This window comes from Crocodylus porosus, unplaced genomic scaffold (genome assembly GCF_001723895.1).
Source record: "Crocodylus porosus isolate Cpor-Errol unplaced genomic scaffold, CroPor_comp1, whole genome shotgun sequence".
NCBI classification, from domain to species: domain Eukaryota; kingdom Metazoa; phylum Chordata; order Crocodylia; family Crocodylidae; genus Crocodylus; species Crocodylus porosus.
The window spans coordinates 26,707,963-26,722,852 of NW_017728918.1; the positions used below are offsets into that span (position 1 = coordinate 26,707,963).

Sequence of the window (14,890 nt, forward strand, 5' to 3'; positions counted from 1 at the left end):
CAGCATTTATCAGCCTGGTCCCAGGAATATGTGAAAGGGTCAGGAACAATTTTTAAAAAATGGATCAAAAATGGATTCTCCTTCAAAAACGTGGGAAACTGCGGCGTTTCTCTGGCAGAGCTCCAGCTGCAAGAAGCTGCTTGTGGTCCCCCTGCCCCACACACTGGGGGGCTCAGGTCGGCACTGCCCATCGCTGTTTGCCAATGGGTCCTGGTACAAAAAATGTGGAGAACGGCTGGTCTCTTCCAGCCCAAATTATGACTCCGTAACCGCTCCTGCCCACCCTTTCCCGCTGTGCGCCCAGTACCCACCCTGCCGGAGCCGACCTCCCTGTGCTGCACCCTGCACCCCCCGCGCATGCGCACCACCCTGCCGCAGCACGAGCTGCCCCCGGCCGCGCCCCCGCCCGTCTCGTGCCGCGACCCGCGCCGGCTGCCAGGGAGGCGGGGGGGGTTGTAGCAGCATCACCATGGCGACAGTGACGTCAGCTCACCCTGGATCTCATTGGAGGAAACCCCGTGGCCCCAGCCGCAGCCCACGGGCCAACCGAGCTTGCGCCCGGCCTGTGCCCGCCCCCGCCGCGGCGCGCTACACTCCGATTGGCCGGCCTAGCCTCGGGGGGGCGGGGTCCGAGCCGGAGCCGGCGCTCCCATTGGCCGCGCCGGAGCGGCGCTGGTAGCGGGGAGGCCAGTTCGTGCCAACGCCCTTTAGCGCTGGCTCCTGCCTGAGACGGGAGCGGCTCTTTCTCTCTGCCACCGCCCGAGCGCAGCACAGCGCGGCCCGCCCGCCCGCTCCTGGCGCCAGCCGGCCCGGCTCCGCGCAGCCGCTCCAGGTGAGCCCGGGCCGGCCCGACCCGGCCGTTGGGAGCGGGAGCGCCCCCCTTCCCCTCCCCCTCGCGCCGCGCCCTCCATTTTGTGCTGCGCGTGCGGAGTCCCCGGGGCCGCGGGCGCGGGAGCTGCCTCCACGCCGCCATTTCGCGCTGACTCGGGGTCTTCCCCCATGTCCCCTCGGGGGGCGGGGGGGCGGTCGAGCCCGCGCCATGCGGGTACACGCGGCGGGAGAGGGAGGGGCCCGGCTTCCCGCCCCGCCTAACCCGCGCCTCCCCCCGCAGGTGCTGAGGCGCGTTGTCCCGCGGACGGTGTCGTAGCTGAGGCCCCTTCGCCCCTGCCCACCCACCTATCCACCCGCCCGCCACCATGGACAAGACCGACTTGATCCAGAAAGCCAAGCTGGCCGAGCAGGCCGAGCGCTACGACGACATGGCCACCTGCATGAAGTCGGTGACCGAGCAGGGCGCCGAGCTGTCCAACGAGGAGCGCAACCTGCTGTCCGTGGCCTACAAGAATGTGGTGGGCGGGCGGCGCTCAGCCTGGAGGGTCATCTCCAGCATTGAGCAGAAGACAGACACCAGTGACAAAAAGATGCAGCTCATCAAGGACTATCGGGAGAAGGTGGAGGCTGAGCTCCGGTCCATCTGCACCACTGTGCTGGTGAGTCAGGGGCATCACTTGCTACCGGCTGGGGGAGGGGGGATCCAGGGAATGGGTGCCATGTGCCCCGCCTGAACAATGCAGCAAGCCTGTCAGGCCCAGGGGTGAAGTGTGAGGAGGGGAAATGAGCTGCATTGCACTGTGACACGTGTGTGTGGGGGGGTGGTTTGTGAGAGCCACATGTGAGACACCAGATCAGGTAGTTCAGGGATCGCAGGGGGATTGGAGCTTAGGTGTGCCTGTGCCTTTGTATCGGTAATCTTCTGGGTGGGGAAAGGAAGATGGGGAAACTGTTCTCCTTCCCCTTTTGGTATGGGGTTGATAGTCTATGAGCACCCAGAAGGCTGGGTGTGGTACCTGAAGTGCTGCAGAGTGCTACATTGGCAGTTATGGAAAAGAGATGGAAAAGTAGAAGACTTAAATGAAGCATGACTGCTCTGTGGGGGGGGATCTTGAAGTAAAATACATGATACGTGGCGCACAGTTTCTTAGCTGAAGACAAATGCAAATCTGCAGAAAAGTGGCAGTGCAGGTATCCTCGTTGCATTGCTTTGTGTTCCATGGATGCAGTAATAGTGGAATAATGTGGAAGCTGAAAGTGTCTGGAGCCTATGAGAGGCTGTGCATGAGTGTACAGATGATGGGAATAGCTGCCTGGCTCCTTGAACAGCGCACTAGACTTTTTTTTCGATGGTGCTAATGTGCTGCAATGTGGTAGGGGCTGAATTTGTGTCAGCAGTGCGGAAGGTGCACCACCCTGTCGTACATGATCAGCGTAAGTTCTGGCTGCAGAAAACTAGATGTGTAATGCAGTTTAGAGTTTAGCAGATAACCCTGACCACTTCATTAGCACTAAAATAATAGTGGCTAGTGCTTGTAGGTATGTTAGGACAGGAAGAGGTGATTAGCAAATTCTTAGAAATGACCAAAAAAAATTACTATTTAATAAATGATTAACACTTCCTAAATAGTGCTAGGAGACCTATAAAGCTAACCATCTCAATAATTGAAAATCAAATTAAGTCAGGAGTTCCAGTTTGCTGACAAGGTGCCCCCTTTCTAGATTGTCCTGAAAATATCCATGTGCTTTAGTTTGCACTTCCTCTTAGACCAGTTTTAATTCAGGAAGAAAATTCTAATGCCACAAAGCATTCTTCAGATGCCAAGCTAATAGCTTCATCTTTTGCAATTATAGGCATAGTTAAACTTGTTAAATCTTTACCACATACATACATACATACATACATATAAAAATATCAAAACTCATGTGAAGCATGGGTTTTGACTGATTCTTGTTTCATGTGACAGAATTCCAATCTGAATAGTGTTGTGTTGCCAACATTTGTACTACTAGGGTTCCTCTTGGTTTTTATCTTCCTTTCTGTGAACCGGTCTAGCTAGCCATCAGTTCCTTGGGACTTGTGCACACAACCATTTTTTCAGATTTCTTAAAATGTCCCTCATGCCTGCTTCTGTCAAACTGAATTCTCGAGAGGAGGTTATATGTGTTTTAAACTGTTTCAGTGTCCTAGTTGCTATGTCTTATTAACAGAAGACACTCTGCTGCTCTTAGGAGTTTGAGTTGCTCTAGAAGTGAGTAGCAGCGAGCCATTTTGACCCTTGCAGGCTAAAATTACTCCAGTTTTGGCAACCGGTGACCAACAATTGGTGTAGCCACACTAATGAAACTCCTAATATGGGGAGGGAGGAACAATCTTACTTGCTGTGGCTGAGCTTACCCCACTATTGCTGCACTTTTTGTTTCTTGCTGCACTCAGCTGAGGCTTGGCTGGCAGCTGCCTGCTATCACAGGGCCCATAAGACTGCAGGAAGTAGGGAAGACTGAAACCTATGAAGTGGCATGCTCTTCCTGTTCCACAACCAAAGATATGCATCTTCCTGCAGTGGGAGGGGGTGTCTGCTTTCTACTGCATGAACTGAAACTGCTGCTTTCCCTCCCAACACCATCTGCAGTCCCCATTCTGTTCCTCTTTCCCTTTCTTCTTGTCTGCCACTGCTCTGCTCCATGAGTCAGCAACAGAGAGATTGAAACTGTCATTGTAAAGAGAATTTTTTCCAGGGCTTACACTTTAAATAGAGCAGCAGCAAAACGTGCTCTCATGAGCTGCCCTCTGCAAACCAAAATTTTAATTTGTTTAGAAATAAATTCATCCATAGACTATTACCAGGGTAGGAGTTGTAGCTAAATCTCAAATAGTAAAGTATCAGCACAATATTACTCTTCTAGTTGTTTCTTGATGTATAAAATGGTTAAGCAAAATCACTGCTGGCAATTAATGTGGAAAGGTTGCTTCTCAGTCTCCAGTGTTCTCATTTAACAAGGGTGGATATATGTTGGGTGGAGCATGTGGCTGCTGTTAGTCATGTTGCTAACAAACAGATTTAAAAAAAGACTTAAAAAAAAAAAACCAGGCCTTTTTTTTTTTTTTTCTGTATGGCACAGCTTTCTGAAAATGAAGTTGTGAGATGTTCTATGAATCTGCACTTCAAAATCCTTAGCAGGATTTCTAGATTGATTAATTGCTAACTAAAATGCCATGATAGTGGGCCTGCCATTCTTTCTGTTGTTGTTATTATTACTTTAAAGAGTGCTCCTGGATGACTTTGCAAAAATCTAGAACTCTTGATTCAGATTATACCTTTTATACCAACTGAAAAATTGCAATAAATAAATAAATGTTTTTCTGCAAGCTTTTAGGCTCACACACCCTTCATCAGGCTCAGGCAAAGTTAAAGATGCTCTGTCTCTTGGCCATCCCAGAATGACCTAAGAAATTAAAGTTTATTTTCTACATACGGGGACTTTTTACCATCTTTAACTTTGCCTGAGCCTGATGAAGGGTGTGTGAGCCCGAAAGCTTGCAGAAAAAGAATTTGTTTTGTTTTGTTTTTTTGCAATTTCTCAGTTGGTTCAGAGATGATACCTTTTATTAAACCAAGAGTTCTAGATTTTTTTATTTTTATTTATTTATTTTTTGCATTTATTTTTGTCTCAGACCAACACGGTTACCAAATACATCCCTGGATGACTTTGAAAGATACTGTCCATCAGCTTTCCAGGTTTAAAATATAACTGATCCAGACACTTCCAGTACTGTGTAGCTGACGGCAAGGTTTAATTTAGAATTTAATTTTAATGTAATCTCTTCACAAGTCATTCACATGCATCAGAGGGATACATATGACCCTTTGGCTGGTTCTGGGTCATAAAAAGATGCAGTTTTATTGAGGTGAAGTTTAATTTGTAACAAGGTGGTCAGTATTTTATGGCAGTTTCCAAATTGTTACCCACAACTTTCAGTAAAGTACTGAAGTACTTACCTCTTCATTCAGTGTACTCAGAAAATAGAGAACAAAGTATGGCATTTTCAAAGGCACTTAAGTGATTAAGGAGCACAAATTCTAAATCACTTAAGTGCTTTGGAAAATCTCCCATGCCCATCATCTCTGGATTAGAAATGGAAATTTTAATCCAGTGTGTGTATCTCTTTTAAATCAAGATGTTTGAGGAATAAATAGAATTTAGTTTAACCTAAGTTTAAACTATTTCATTTTGGTAAATTAGCTCACAGTGTATACTAGTAACAGTCTTCCTATGCACTATAAAAATAAGTAGAGTAAAATTTAAATTGCATGCTGTGAGCTCTGGCATATGAGTGTTGCTTCGTCCTGTTGCCTAGTGGCTTCATGTTCTTCAAAAATGAAATTCCTTCCAACCATGCTGTTTTGTGCAGCAGAGCATAAATCACAATGGTTGCCAAAAACCTTCTGGTCATTTGGTGTCAAATTTGATTTACAGCTTCAGGATTTTTGGAAGTGTGTGTGGAAATCTTTATAGTACTACAGGCTTTCCCGTGATACCTTTTATCAACTGCAGGTTCTAAATATTTCAGCCTTTGAAGGACGTTATCAAATCTAAAATAGTTTAAAAGATTTTTTTCTCGTATGTAATTTTTTTTTTTTTGTATGTACTCTTTACTTTTTGCATTTGATTAACTCTTTGTGCGTGGTAAGTTTTGTTTCCAGTTTGTTTCGGCTTTTCAGCTAGCAAGAGGAAAGGGGGTTTGTTTGGTTAAATGGGTTTTTTTGAGGGTGAGGGGAGGAGGCTGTAAGTGAATGACAGCCTCAGGAAGGTGTAGTACCTCAGACTACAACTTGCTCCACTTATTTATGCATCCTGGTAAGTGCATAATTCACTTAATTGCCCAACACAGTGCTGGTCCCATTCTGTTAGCAGTTACTTATTTTGGAACTGCTGTGCAGGTAACTGGTGCTTGATAAATGCTGCTTAAATTTATAGGAACTCAGTTGGCCCCACTGTCTACTTTGTAAGGCTTCTGAAACGACTTTGGCAAAATCTAGTCAATTAAATTTCAGTGCTTCTATTAGATGTGTAAGGCCCTCCCAGAAACGAGGTGAGGAACTTTAATGTGGTATTAAAAGTACAGCCCAAACTGTTCTGTAGTTAATTAACATTATTTATATTGAGTTTGGTAAGCACACAGGCTTTGTTTAAGTACATAGCCTTGGAACTGAGAGAGAATTCTCTGCACTTTTTAGATATTTGAAAATAGCTACCTTTCAAGCTGATTGCATGCTTATGCTATTTGTCTATTACAGTTTGCAAGACTGGTTAAATTTAACTTCTGTTAATCAGTCATGCAGTGAAGAACAGATACAGGCAGTCCTCAGACTTGTTGACACACAATTGGTTCCTGATAGCTGTGTCTTAAGTCGAAACATAATTCGAAACCAAGTTTCCCATAAGAACCAATATTATAAAAGGGGGATTGGTTCCTGAACCAAGGCCCAATACCCTATTTTCACCAAAAATAACCCAGAATTTTGTACTCCAATCAATTTTATAGATGAGTAATGTAGCTACATTCATGTATTTATATTGTAAATAGCAATCATTGATTTGGAAAGACGACTTTGAGGTGATTTGCTAGACTTTTTGACAAGCTCTTGGTTGGACTTTTTGAAGGGTTCTTGGCTAGAGACTTCTCAGAAGTCTTGTCTGCTTTCTTAAAGAAAGTGTCCAAGGAAGTTTGGACAGATGTTCTCCAGGGAAATGGGTGACGCAGCAAACTTGTTTGCTGGTGTGGCGTTGCATAGGATTAAGCATTGTGAAGTCGAAACTGGTGTCAAAGTTGAAACAGGGTGTCAACTTATAAAGGTTGTAAGTGTGAAATGTTGTAAGTCAAGGACTACCTATATATAGTTTTGCCTCTTCTTTTTCCCCTTTTTCTTTCTGTTCCCCAGTTTTCATCTGGTGCTGACGTTGCTTATGTGAAGACTGACCTGATTTCTAACCAGGTTAAAATGGTGGCTACTACCTCAGCCTCTTGTGGGCTAAGATAAATTATATTTTTGTTAGAGGCCATTATATAATTGTTAGAGGTCTGTTATAACCTTACTTATACTGCTTAATTAAATGCCCTGCAGTTCTCAGCAACAGAAGTACCCTGAGATGAGAGAGTATATAGGGTATGTCTAGATCACTTCAGTGGCTGTCCCAATACTGCTGCCAAGAAGCAAGCTTATGCTCCATATATGGTTGTCTTTATGCTGGTGCTGGGCACATTTGCCTGAGACCTGATATCCTTAGAGTATCATGGACCCTATGCCAAAAGCTACACAGCATTTTTCAGCAAGAACTATATGTAAGCAGTGGAACTAAGTGGGTGGGGTTTGTGTCTCCATGATGGTCTCGGGACAACCACAGAAGTGATGCCAACATATATATAGTGAACTAAGAATTTTAGGGCAGGGCCTATGGTACTGTACTTTATGCCTAGACATAACTGCTCTTGCAGGCTCTCACGTGCTTCTTTTCATCTTCATTTCTATCAGCCTTTGTTGTGAATCTTAATTACTCAAAGCAGATGTATTATGCAATATAATGAGTGGTAAGGAAGGAGGGAGAAAATGGGCAGACAAAAGAAAAGCAGGCTTCACCTCAACTGTTAGTACTGCAGTTTTTATATTGGGGCCAGTGTACTGTGTAAGTATTGGCACTTTCATTTACTTGATTACCAAACTAAAAATTATTTTGCAGTGTTGAGTCTGTATTTAGTCTTGGTTTCCAGGCTTTTGTTTTTAAGGCTTTTCTCGTTGTCCATTTCCCCCCTTCACTCTGTAGATGAATGGGTTATTGTAATGGTACACTTCAGAACGTAGATTTCTAAGAATGACTGGAAAGTTTCTAGTCCTGATCTTGTATTAAAAAGCAAACAAACAACCTATCAAAGGTATTATGTTTCAGTGAAAATGAGTTGGGCACTGGATGTAATGGCATTTGGTATTGAATATTGGCATTTTTGGTTCCTGAAGTCTTACAGGACTGACAACAGCCTTACCATGCATATAATATACCTGGGGTTCTTTGAAGCCCTTTTCAAGGGTGCCACAGGATGGCATCCAATGTTAGCTCTGTTAGGTGTACAGGCATGTTTCACAGAACAAACCTAGAGATTTCAAACAAGAATCCATACTGTCAAAACCATCCTGACTTGTTGTGGTCTCTCTGGAGTTCTTTGCAAACAAAAAAATTGTTCTATTTTTCTGTAGTCTAAAAGTGAGTGAAAACTAAGCGCTGGCACTTTCCAAGGGGTGCCTCAGGCACCTTGATGCTAAAAAGCTTTTGAACCTCTGGAATAGACTTTCAACAGAAATCCTCATTTCACTTCTTCATAACAGATTCTTCAGTGAGTTTTATAAAGATGCTCTAACTTTTCTCTTGCTCAGAAATGATTTCTCTCTGTCTTATTTGGTCTGACTGAGCATTCTTTTTTCATTGGTGTGATTTAACTCCCTGGAAATTAAATTCTATGATGTCTAGACATAACTCGAAAACAAACACATCAGAAGACTTGAATTGTGTGTATGCTTGCATGTCAGTGGGAGGTCTGAAAAACTGTACTTATTTTCTAAATCAGAACAGTTACAATCTTTGCTAATTGTTGTATGACTTTCTTTTCAAAACTGCCAGGGTTACTTAAAAATTTGGCTGAAGAAATACTTAAATTAGGAAGGAAAAAAATGACCATCTATGAACAAAGCTCTCCATGGTAAGGTTGATACTTCTATTATAGGACTCATTTTTGGTTTCCTACCACTAGAATTCTTGAAACTTATCTCCATTTTGCTATTGGTTAACTTCGCCCAGTTATTCAAGCTTTTGGAGTACTGAACTCAGAAGAAGAAGAAGGATTTGTGATCCCATCTGAAATTTTCATTTCTGCTTGATCAGGGAAGTGTATTGGTAATGCATTTCGTTTTGCAGTTGAATATAAAGTTGGTCAAAAGAGAGCATTATATCTTAAAAATTGGTCCAGCTTTCTTTGCGGGATTTCTAGTCTGAGGAGCCTAAGTAAATTAACTGTGGAATTCCATGTTTTCCTTGAAGACCCAAATAGAACATTTTCAGATAGGAGAAATTTGTTGCTTCTGTGTTAGTCCCTAAACTTCAATCTTGTCCTGCAACCTCTGAGCTGATGGTTGGATTGAGCAAGGTTAAACTCTGGTAGTTGGAGCTTCACAGTTGTATGTGGTTCTAGAGGAACTACAAAAATGTCACAAGAACTAACATGAGGAGATATGTGGAATGTTATCTGGCTGCCCAAATTGAATTGAATATGTTGAAGTAGATTATTTCTGTGCATAGGGTAAGGGCACGTTATATCAGAAAAACATTTCAGTGCTTATGGTGTGTGTGTGTGTGCATAAAATAACACTTATGCATTACCACATCAGAAGTAGTTTGAGCATCTTGCGCTGCTGTATCCGGTTTCAAACTGAACCCCTAAATTTCTTGGGTAAAACATGATGGGCTTAGTGATGCCTAAGGAGCACAGCAGTTTTCTATTTTGAGGTTATTTGTGGGGGAGACAAATTTTAATGATCCTGACCTCTATGGAAATCCGAATTAATCTTGGTATAAAGTTGAGAAGAGAGCAAAGGATTACCTTTCTTTTGTGAGGAAAACAGGAAACTGATAAATGGGCCTCTGGCTTACCAGGAAATAGTCACTAGAAGGCCTGCCTGTACTCATGGCTTTGCTTCATAAAACCAGTCTCTCAAAGCTACTTAGAATTGGCAAAAGTAACATCTTGTTAAATCTGGTCATATGAAAGAACTGCAAAGTAAAAAGAGTTCTACCTATTTAGCTGAACCAGTATTAGGAGCCATGGCATAGACAAAATTATGGCTTCCAAAGCTTTGTGTACTATCATATTAAAGCAGCATTCTCAAAGTAGTAGGAATGTACCGATAAAGACTTTCTTGGCTAATATGAAGACCCAATTATTAATCACCCATATTGGCTGATACTGATCCAATAGCCAATTTACAGGAATGTGGCCCAGCAGTGTGGAGAGCAGTTCCCTGCTGGTAAGCCGGTGGAGGGTGGGGCATGGGGGGAGTAGGGGAGAAGGCAGATCGAGGCCTCGCACAGTGAGGGAGGGGAAATGTGGCAGGGGCGGGCACGGTCCAGCCAGGGCAGTGAATGGGACCCTGGGGCCAGGAGCAGGATGGAGCTGTGGGTGATTCCTCTGGGGGTGGGAAGGAGGGGGTGACTCCCTGCCACTTGGTGCATAGTCAGGGGAGACATGGGGGGCATGTGTGTTTGCAAAGCTAGGGCAGGCTACCCACAGTGTCTTGGGGCCAGGAGCTGTGCAAATTTCTTCCCATCGGGGGTCTGTGGGCTCAGCTGTGTGGGGTGGCTATGGAGGTGGGGGGGGCTATATAGCCCCCCAGAATCCCCCTAGCACCACCCCTGCTTGGGGCACTTTGTTCTGCTACATTTGCCTTTTGAAGCCCTAGTGCCCTGAGCGGAGGCAGCACTAGGGAGGCTTGGGGGACTATAGCCACCCCTCCCAGTGCCGGCCCAGCCCCCTGCTGGGAAGAAGCTGGTACAGCCCCAGGCCCTGAGCCCACAACAGGCAGCCTGCTTTCACCCCACATACAAATCTGATGGGGTGCACATGCCCTCCATGCCTCTGCCAGGCATGCACACAGTGGCAGAGAACCACCTCATTTCCCACCCCTCCACACCCCCTGGACGAGCTGTCTGTGGCTCTATCCCACTTCCAGAACTGGAGTCCTATTCACCACCTTGGTTGGGCAGGGCCTGCCGCTGCTTCACTCCTCCCTCACTGTGGGGGCCTCAATTTCCCGCTTACAGCCCCTCCCTCCCACAGACTTAGCAGCAGGTGGCTGTTCTCCAAGCTGCCGGGTTGCATTCTTGGCCGTGTGCATGCTGCAGCTGCATACATACACATGGCATTTAACAGTGACATCAGCCAAAAAAAGCTGAGTGCCAGAAATGTTAATTTTCCTGTTATTGGTGCCAGTCCGATATGTGACCAATATATTGGTGCACCTCTACAAAGTAGGCATTTAAACCAGATGGTTAAGTTGACAAGGGCAAAAAAGCCTGATTATGAAATCCTTGCTTGGTCTGTGGTGCCCATCAGTTTATGCATCTTTAAGGCAATTGATAGACTGGGGAGAAAATTCTTCTTTGCATGAATGGTAACCAAAAAAAATCATTAGCATTTCAACAAATGGCATCTTGACTTTCATAGCTGATCACTTAAGTGAGCATAAATTGTCAAATATAGCTTCACAAAATGCCCTGACATATAACATAAATAATTTTTTTTTAAGATCTGTGTTGAAGAACTAATTTGAAATAAGTAGCTTTCAAGAATTAAACTAAACATTAATACTGGATATTTCCACAAAAGCACTCAATTAGGCCATTGAACCTTTTAAAATGGCATCACTGAGGCAGAACATAAATGTCCATACTGTATCAAAGGTTCAAATAGGTCAGGTATCCTGTGTCCAATATTGATCAATATACAGATCTTTTTCAGATGAGGGTAATAGGTTATTTATTTTTAATTATATTTTCTATTATAGTAGTTCCTTCAAACACTCCTGTCTCATGTAATTGCATTTTTCATATGTGCAAATGCTTCCTCTTTTTGAATTCTTTGCTGTTGCTGTCAGTGGGACTTTCTGATCCTAACTCTGTATTGTGTAAAAGTGAATTCACCTTTGAGATATTGATGGTTGGCTAGTGGTAAATAGAAGTGTCATCTAGGTATTCCATATGCCCTGCATATGTCCACATTTGCTGAATACGTTGATCTAATCTAGTTCATATGGAAATCTGCCTTTTTCCTCATTTTCTGTACACCTTAACTTCCTTTTTTGTTGCCATAGATTTAGTGCATTGAGCTTTCAGCAATACTGATCTGAATTTTTCTAGCAATATTATTAGCTAGTGATACAGTGTTCAGATGCCTGTCTAATAAAGCTGATTTTTTTTCACAAACCAAGATGGTGTCTTCTGTGAGTTTTCCTCTAAATGAATGAATAATCCTTATTTCTTCAAGCGTTTTACTTAATCTACTTCTGTAAAGTTAAAGAGCCTGTTGCAGGATACTCTGTTCATAAAGGAACTGTGGATGAAGATTTCCATAGTGAATATAGAATCATTTTGTTATAATATCATGAAAGCAGTTTTTCTTTTCTTTTTTTTTCCAAATAAATTTAAGCCTGAAACATTCATACCGAAGGTTTGTAGATGACATTAACTTATGGTCTTCTAAAAACTCTTCTGAACTTCAGTTTAGACATTGTTTCAATAGTCCTTTCAAACTTGCTGGTATAATAAATTAATGACTAGAGGAGCCTTCCAAAAAAAGCTCTACCTACTGTAGAAAAAGACTGGAAATGGGTTGTCTACCATTTGAAGTCTGGACAGTGGTGACAGCGAATTTCCTGTCAGCGCTTCCTTTTGGGTTAAACCAAGAGGCTGTTTACATCTGTTGTTACTTCAGTACTTAAGACAAATTATGTCGTTGTAAAGTAGCCTATACAGAGTTGTATTCCAGTAAGGTGTGTATATTTTCATCATAATGTTAGGAAGCTGTTTCTGTTGTCTTTGGTTTTCTTTTTTTGTTTTTTTGAGGGGTAGTTACTAGCTAGATGTCTCTTGCATGATCCTTATTTTCACAGCTAACTTCAGGTCACACGCTATGTTGGGTCAGCCATTATTTTGGTACAAATTAGTGCAGGAGTTAGTCTTGTTGAAAGTCCTGCATACACATGCTGTCATGGAAATACTACATTTAGCCTTGCAATCTCAAAACTGAGCTGATTTGAGAAGGTTGCTTAGATTTTTGTAAGACCTTATTTGTTTAGTTTTTCAGTCTTTTATCTAATTATCTATGTATTCACTATTTCTTTCTTGAGAGACTTAATTATTTTGAATACTAGAAAACGGGGATGGAAGGGACCTCAGGAGATTATGTAGTCCTGCACCCTGGTCAAGGTAGGATAATCCCTGTCTAAATCAGCAGTTGCCATTAAGGTTGTGGGCCAGATTGACCTAATTCAAGTCAGAGGTGGGTGGGTAGCTGAAGCCCCTTTTGCTGAAGTCTCATATCTGTGGGGTGGATCTGGCCCACATGTCCTAGGTTGTTCACTTCTGGTCTAAACTATTCCAAATAAATGTTTGTCTAACTTCTTCTTAAAATTCTAAGATTCTGCAACCGTTCTAGGTAATCTGTTTTAATGCAGAGCACCCCTATGGTGAGAATCTTCCTAATACTCTAACCTAAATATTCCTATTTTGCAATTTAAAGCCATTGCTCCTTTCAGTTTCTGCCTGCAACCAGAGAGAATAATCTCTTTTACCACCCTGTTTAAGCATTCTTTTGCTGCTTCTACACATGCATTAATGCATTTTTCCTAATGTGCATTAAATTTAGCACCTCCAATGTGAGGTACTAAATAAATGTTCATTAAGATGCCCTAATGTGCAGTACTGAAAGCGCACTTTTTAAGTGACGCTTAATGTGCAGTGGCCTATTGTACTGTGCAGTAGTATAATTGCACCGTTTTTTACGTGATGCTTTAATGCACAATAAAATAGACTACTGTGCATTAAAGCACATGGAGATGTACCCTCTGTGCATCAAATCTCCCCTCAGTCTTCTCTTCTCTGGACTAAATAATTCCAAGTGTTCAGCCTTTTCTCATAAGTCGTGTTTTTTTAGAGCTCTCACTTTATTGCTCTCCAATAAAGACGTTTGTAAATGAAAAGGAGTTGAGCAGAGAGCAGTGTCCCAAACTGGACACGGTGCTCTAGATGAGGCCTCACCTATGCCAAATAGAGCAGAAAAAATCACTTCCCTTGACTTGTAAGTGATAGTCCTGTTAGTACAACCCAGTATACTATTGCTTTTTTTTTGTAATATGGGCACACTCTTGGCTTATGGACCACTATAACCAATTTTTTTTCCTGTAGCACTGTGGCCTACCTGGTTTGTTTCCTAGTCTGTATTTATGCATATGTTTGTTCTATCGCAAATACAATACTTACTGAATTCCATTCAGTAATTTTAGCCCAGTTCTACAGTTTAAGGGTTGATTTAAGTGAAATTAAAATATGCATAGTTTAACAAAAGTGGCCACACAGCTTTGTGCATTAACTTAAATAAAATGGTTTTAAAAATGCCTTTTATTTAAATTAGTACAGTCTTGTTCAGTGTAAGTTGTCACTATTTCATGAGCTAATTCTACCACTAAAGAGTAGAAACCTTTTTTGAAGTTACTGTTTAGTTTAAACTCTATGTCCTTGCAAGACCTCAGCAGTTCATTTCTTGGCATTTTATTACAGATGGAAAGAGTTCATGAGTCTGAAGAGAGAACTTTGTGTGTAGTTTAGCTTTAATCATCAAGAGGAGCATGATTTTTTTTTCCAAATCTTTGAAGAATAAAAATAATCATGGAGGGTGTGACAAAAGCTGGCATGGTACAAGTGCTGGGATGAAATTCAGAGAAATGTTTGATATCAGGAAACCTTTTTGAAAAATCTCCACTCCATTGTATGGTTCCCTAGCAGAAGTAATGGAATCCAGTTACTTACTAAAACTAAAAATACTATTTTGAAGAGTCTGTTTCATATTGCTAAGGAGAAACTGGATCCCCTTGAGGACTCTTCTGTAAAGCTTGAATGTTTTTCTATCAGTTGGTCTTTAGTTTTTTCTGGTAGAACTTACTGTGAGGGGAGCTCATATTCGCATATCTCTTAATTCCTGGTTTAGGTGGTTATTCTAGGACTGAATAATTTTTAACTTACTGTTTAAGAGGACTGTAACCAATAAAGTGATTCTGAATGAGGCTAATCTTGCCTTAAATTGGGAATAATGTGGGCAGGCGTCATGCAAGCAGAGCTTCCAGTGCATCGTTCTTAAGTGAGAATCCAGATACTTACTTCTTGGCCCATCCTAAATAGTGGCTGCCTGTTCTTGAAATTGTGCAGGCATTCATAGTTTCATAGTTTCTAGGGTCAGAAG

General features: G+C 42.6%; 1 protein-coding gene and 1 pseudogene across 1 annotated transcript in view; both read left to right on the plus strand.

Annotated features, from left to right (window-relative positions):
* The first annotated feature begins 686 nt into the window (after positions 1-686).
* LOC109312093 lies at positions 687-1,565 on the plus strand (annotated as a pseudogene).
* A 691-nt stretch (positions 1,566-2,256) lies between these two features.
* Positions 2,257-14,890, plus strand: part of ADAM17 (ADAM metallopeptidase domain 17) — a 41,077-nt gene continuing 28,443 nt past the window's right edge. Inside the window, exon 1 of the mRNA XM_019538142.1 lies at positions 2,257-2,265. Coding sequence (XP_019393687.1) covers positions 2,257-2,265 — 9 coding nt within the window. The remainder of the gene's footprint in view (positions 2,266-14,890) is intronic.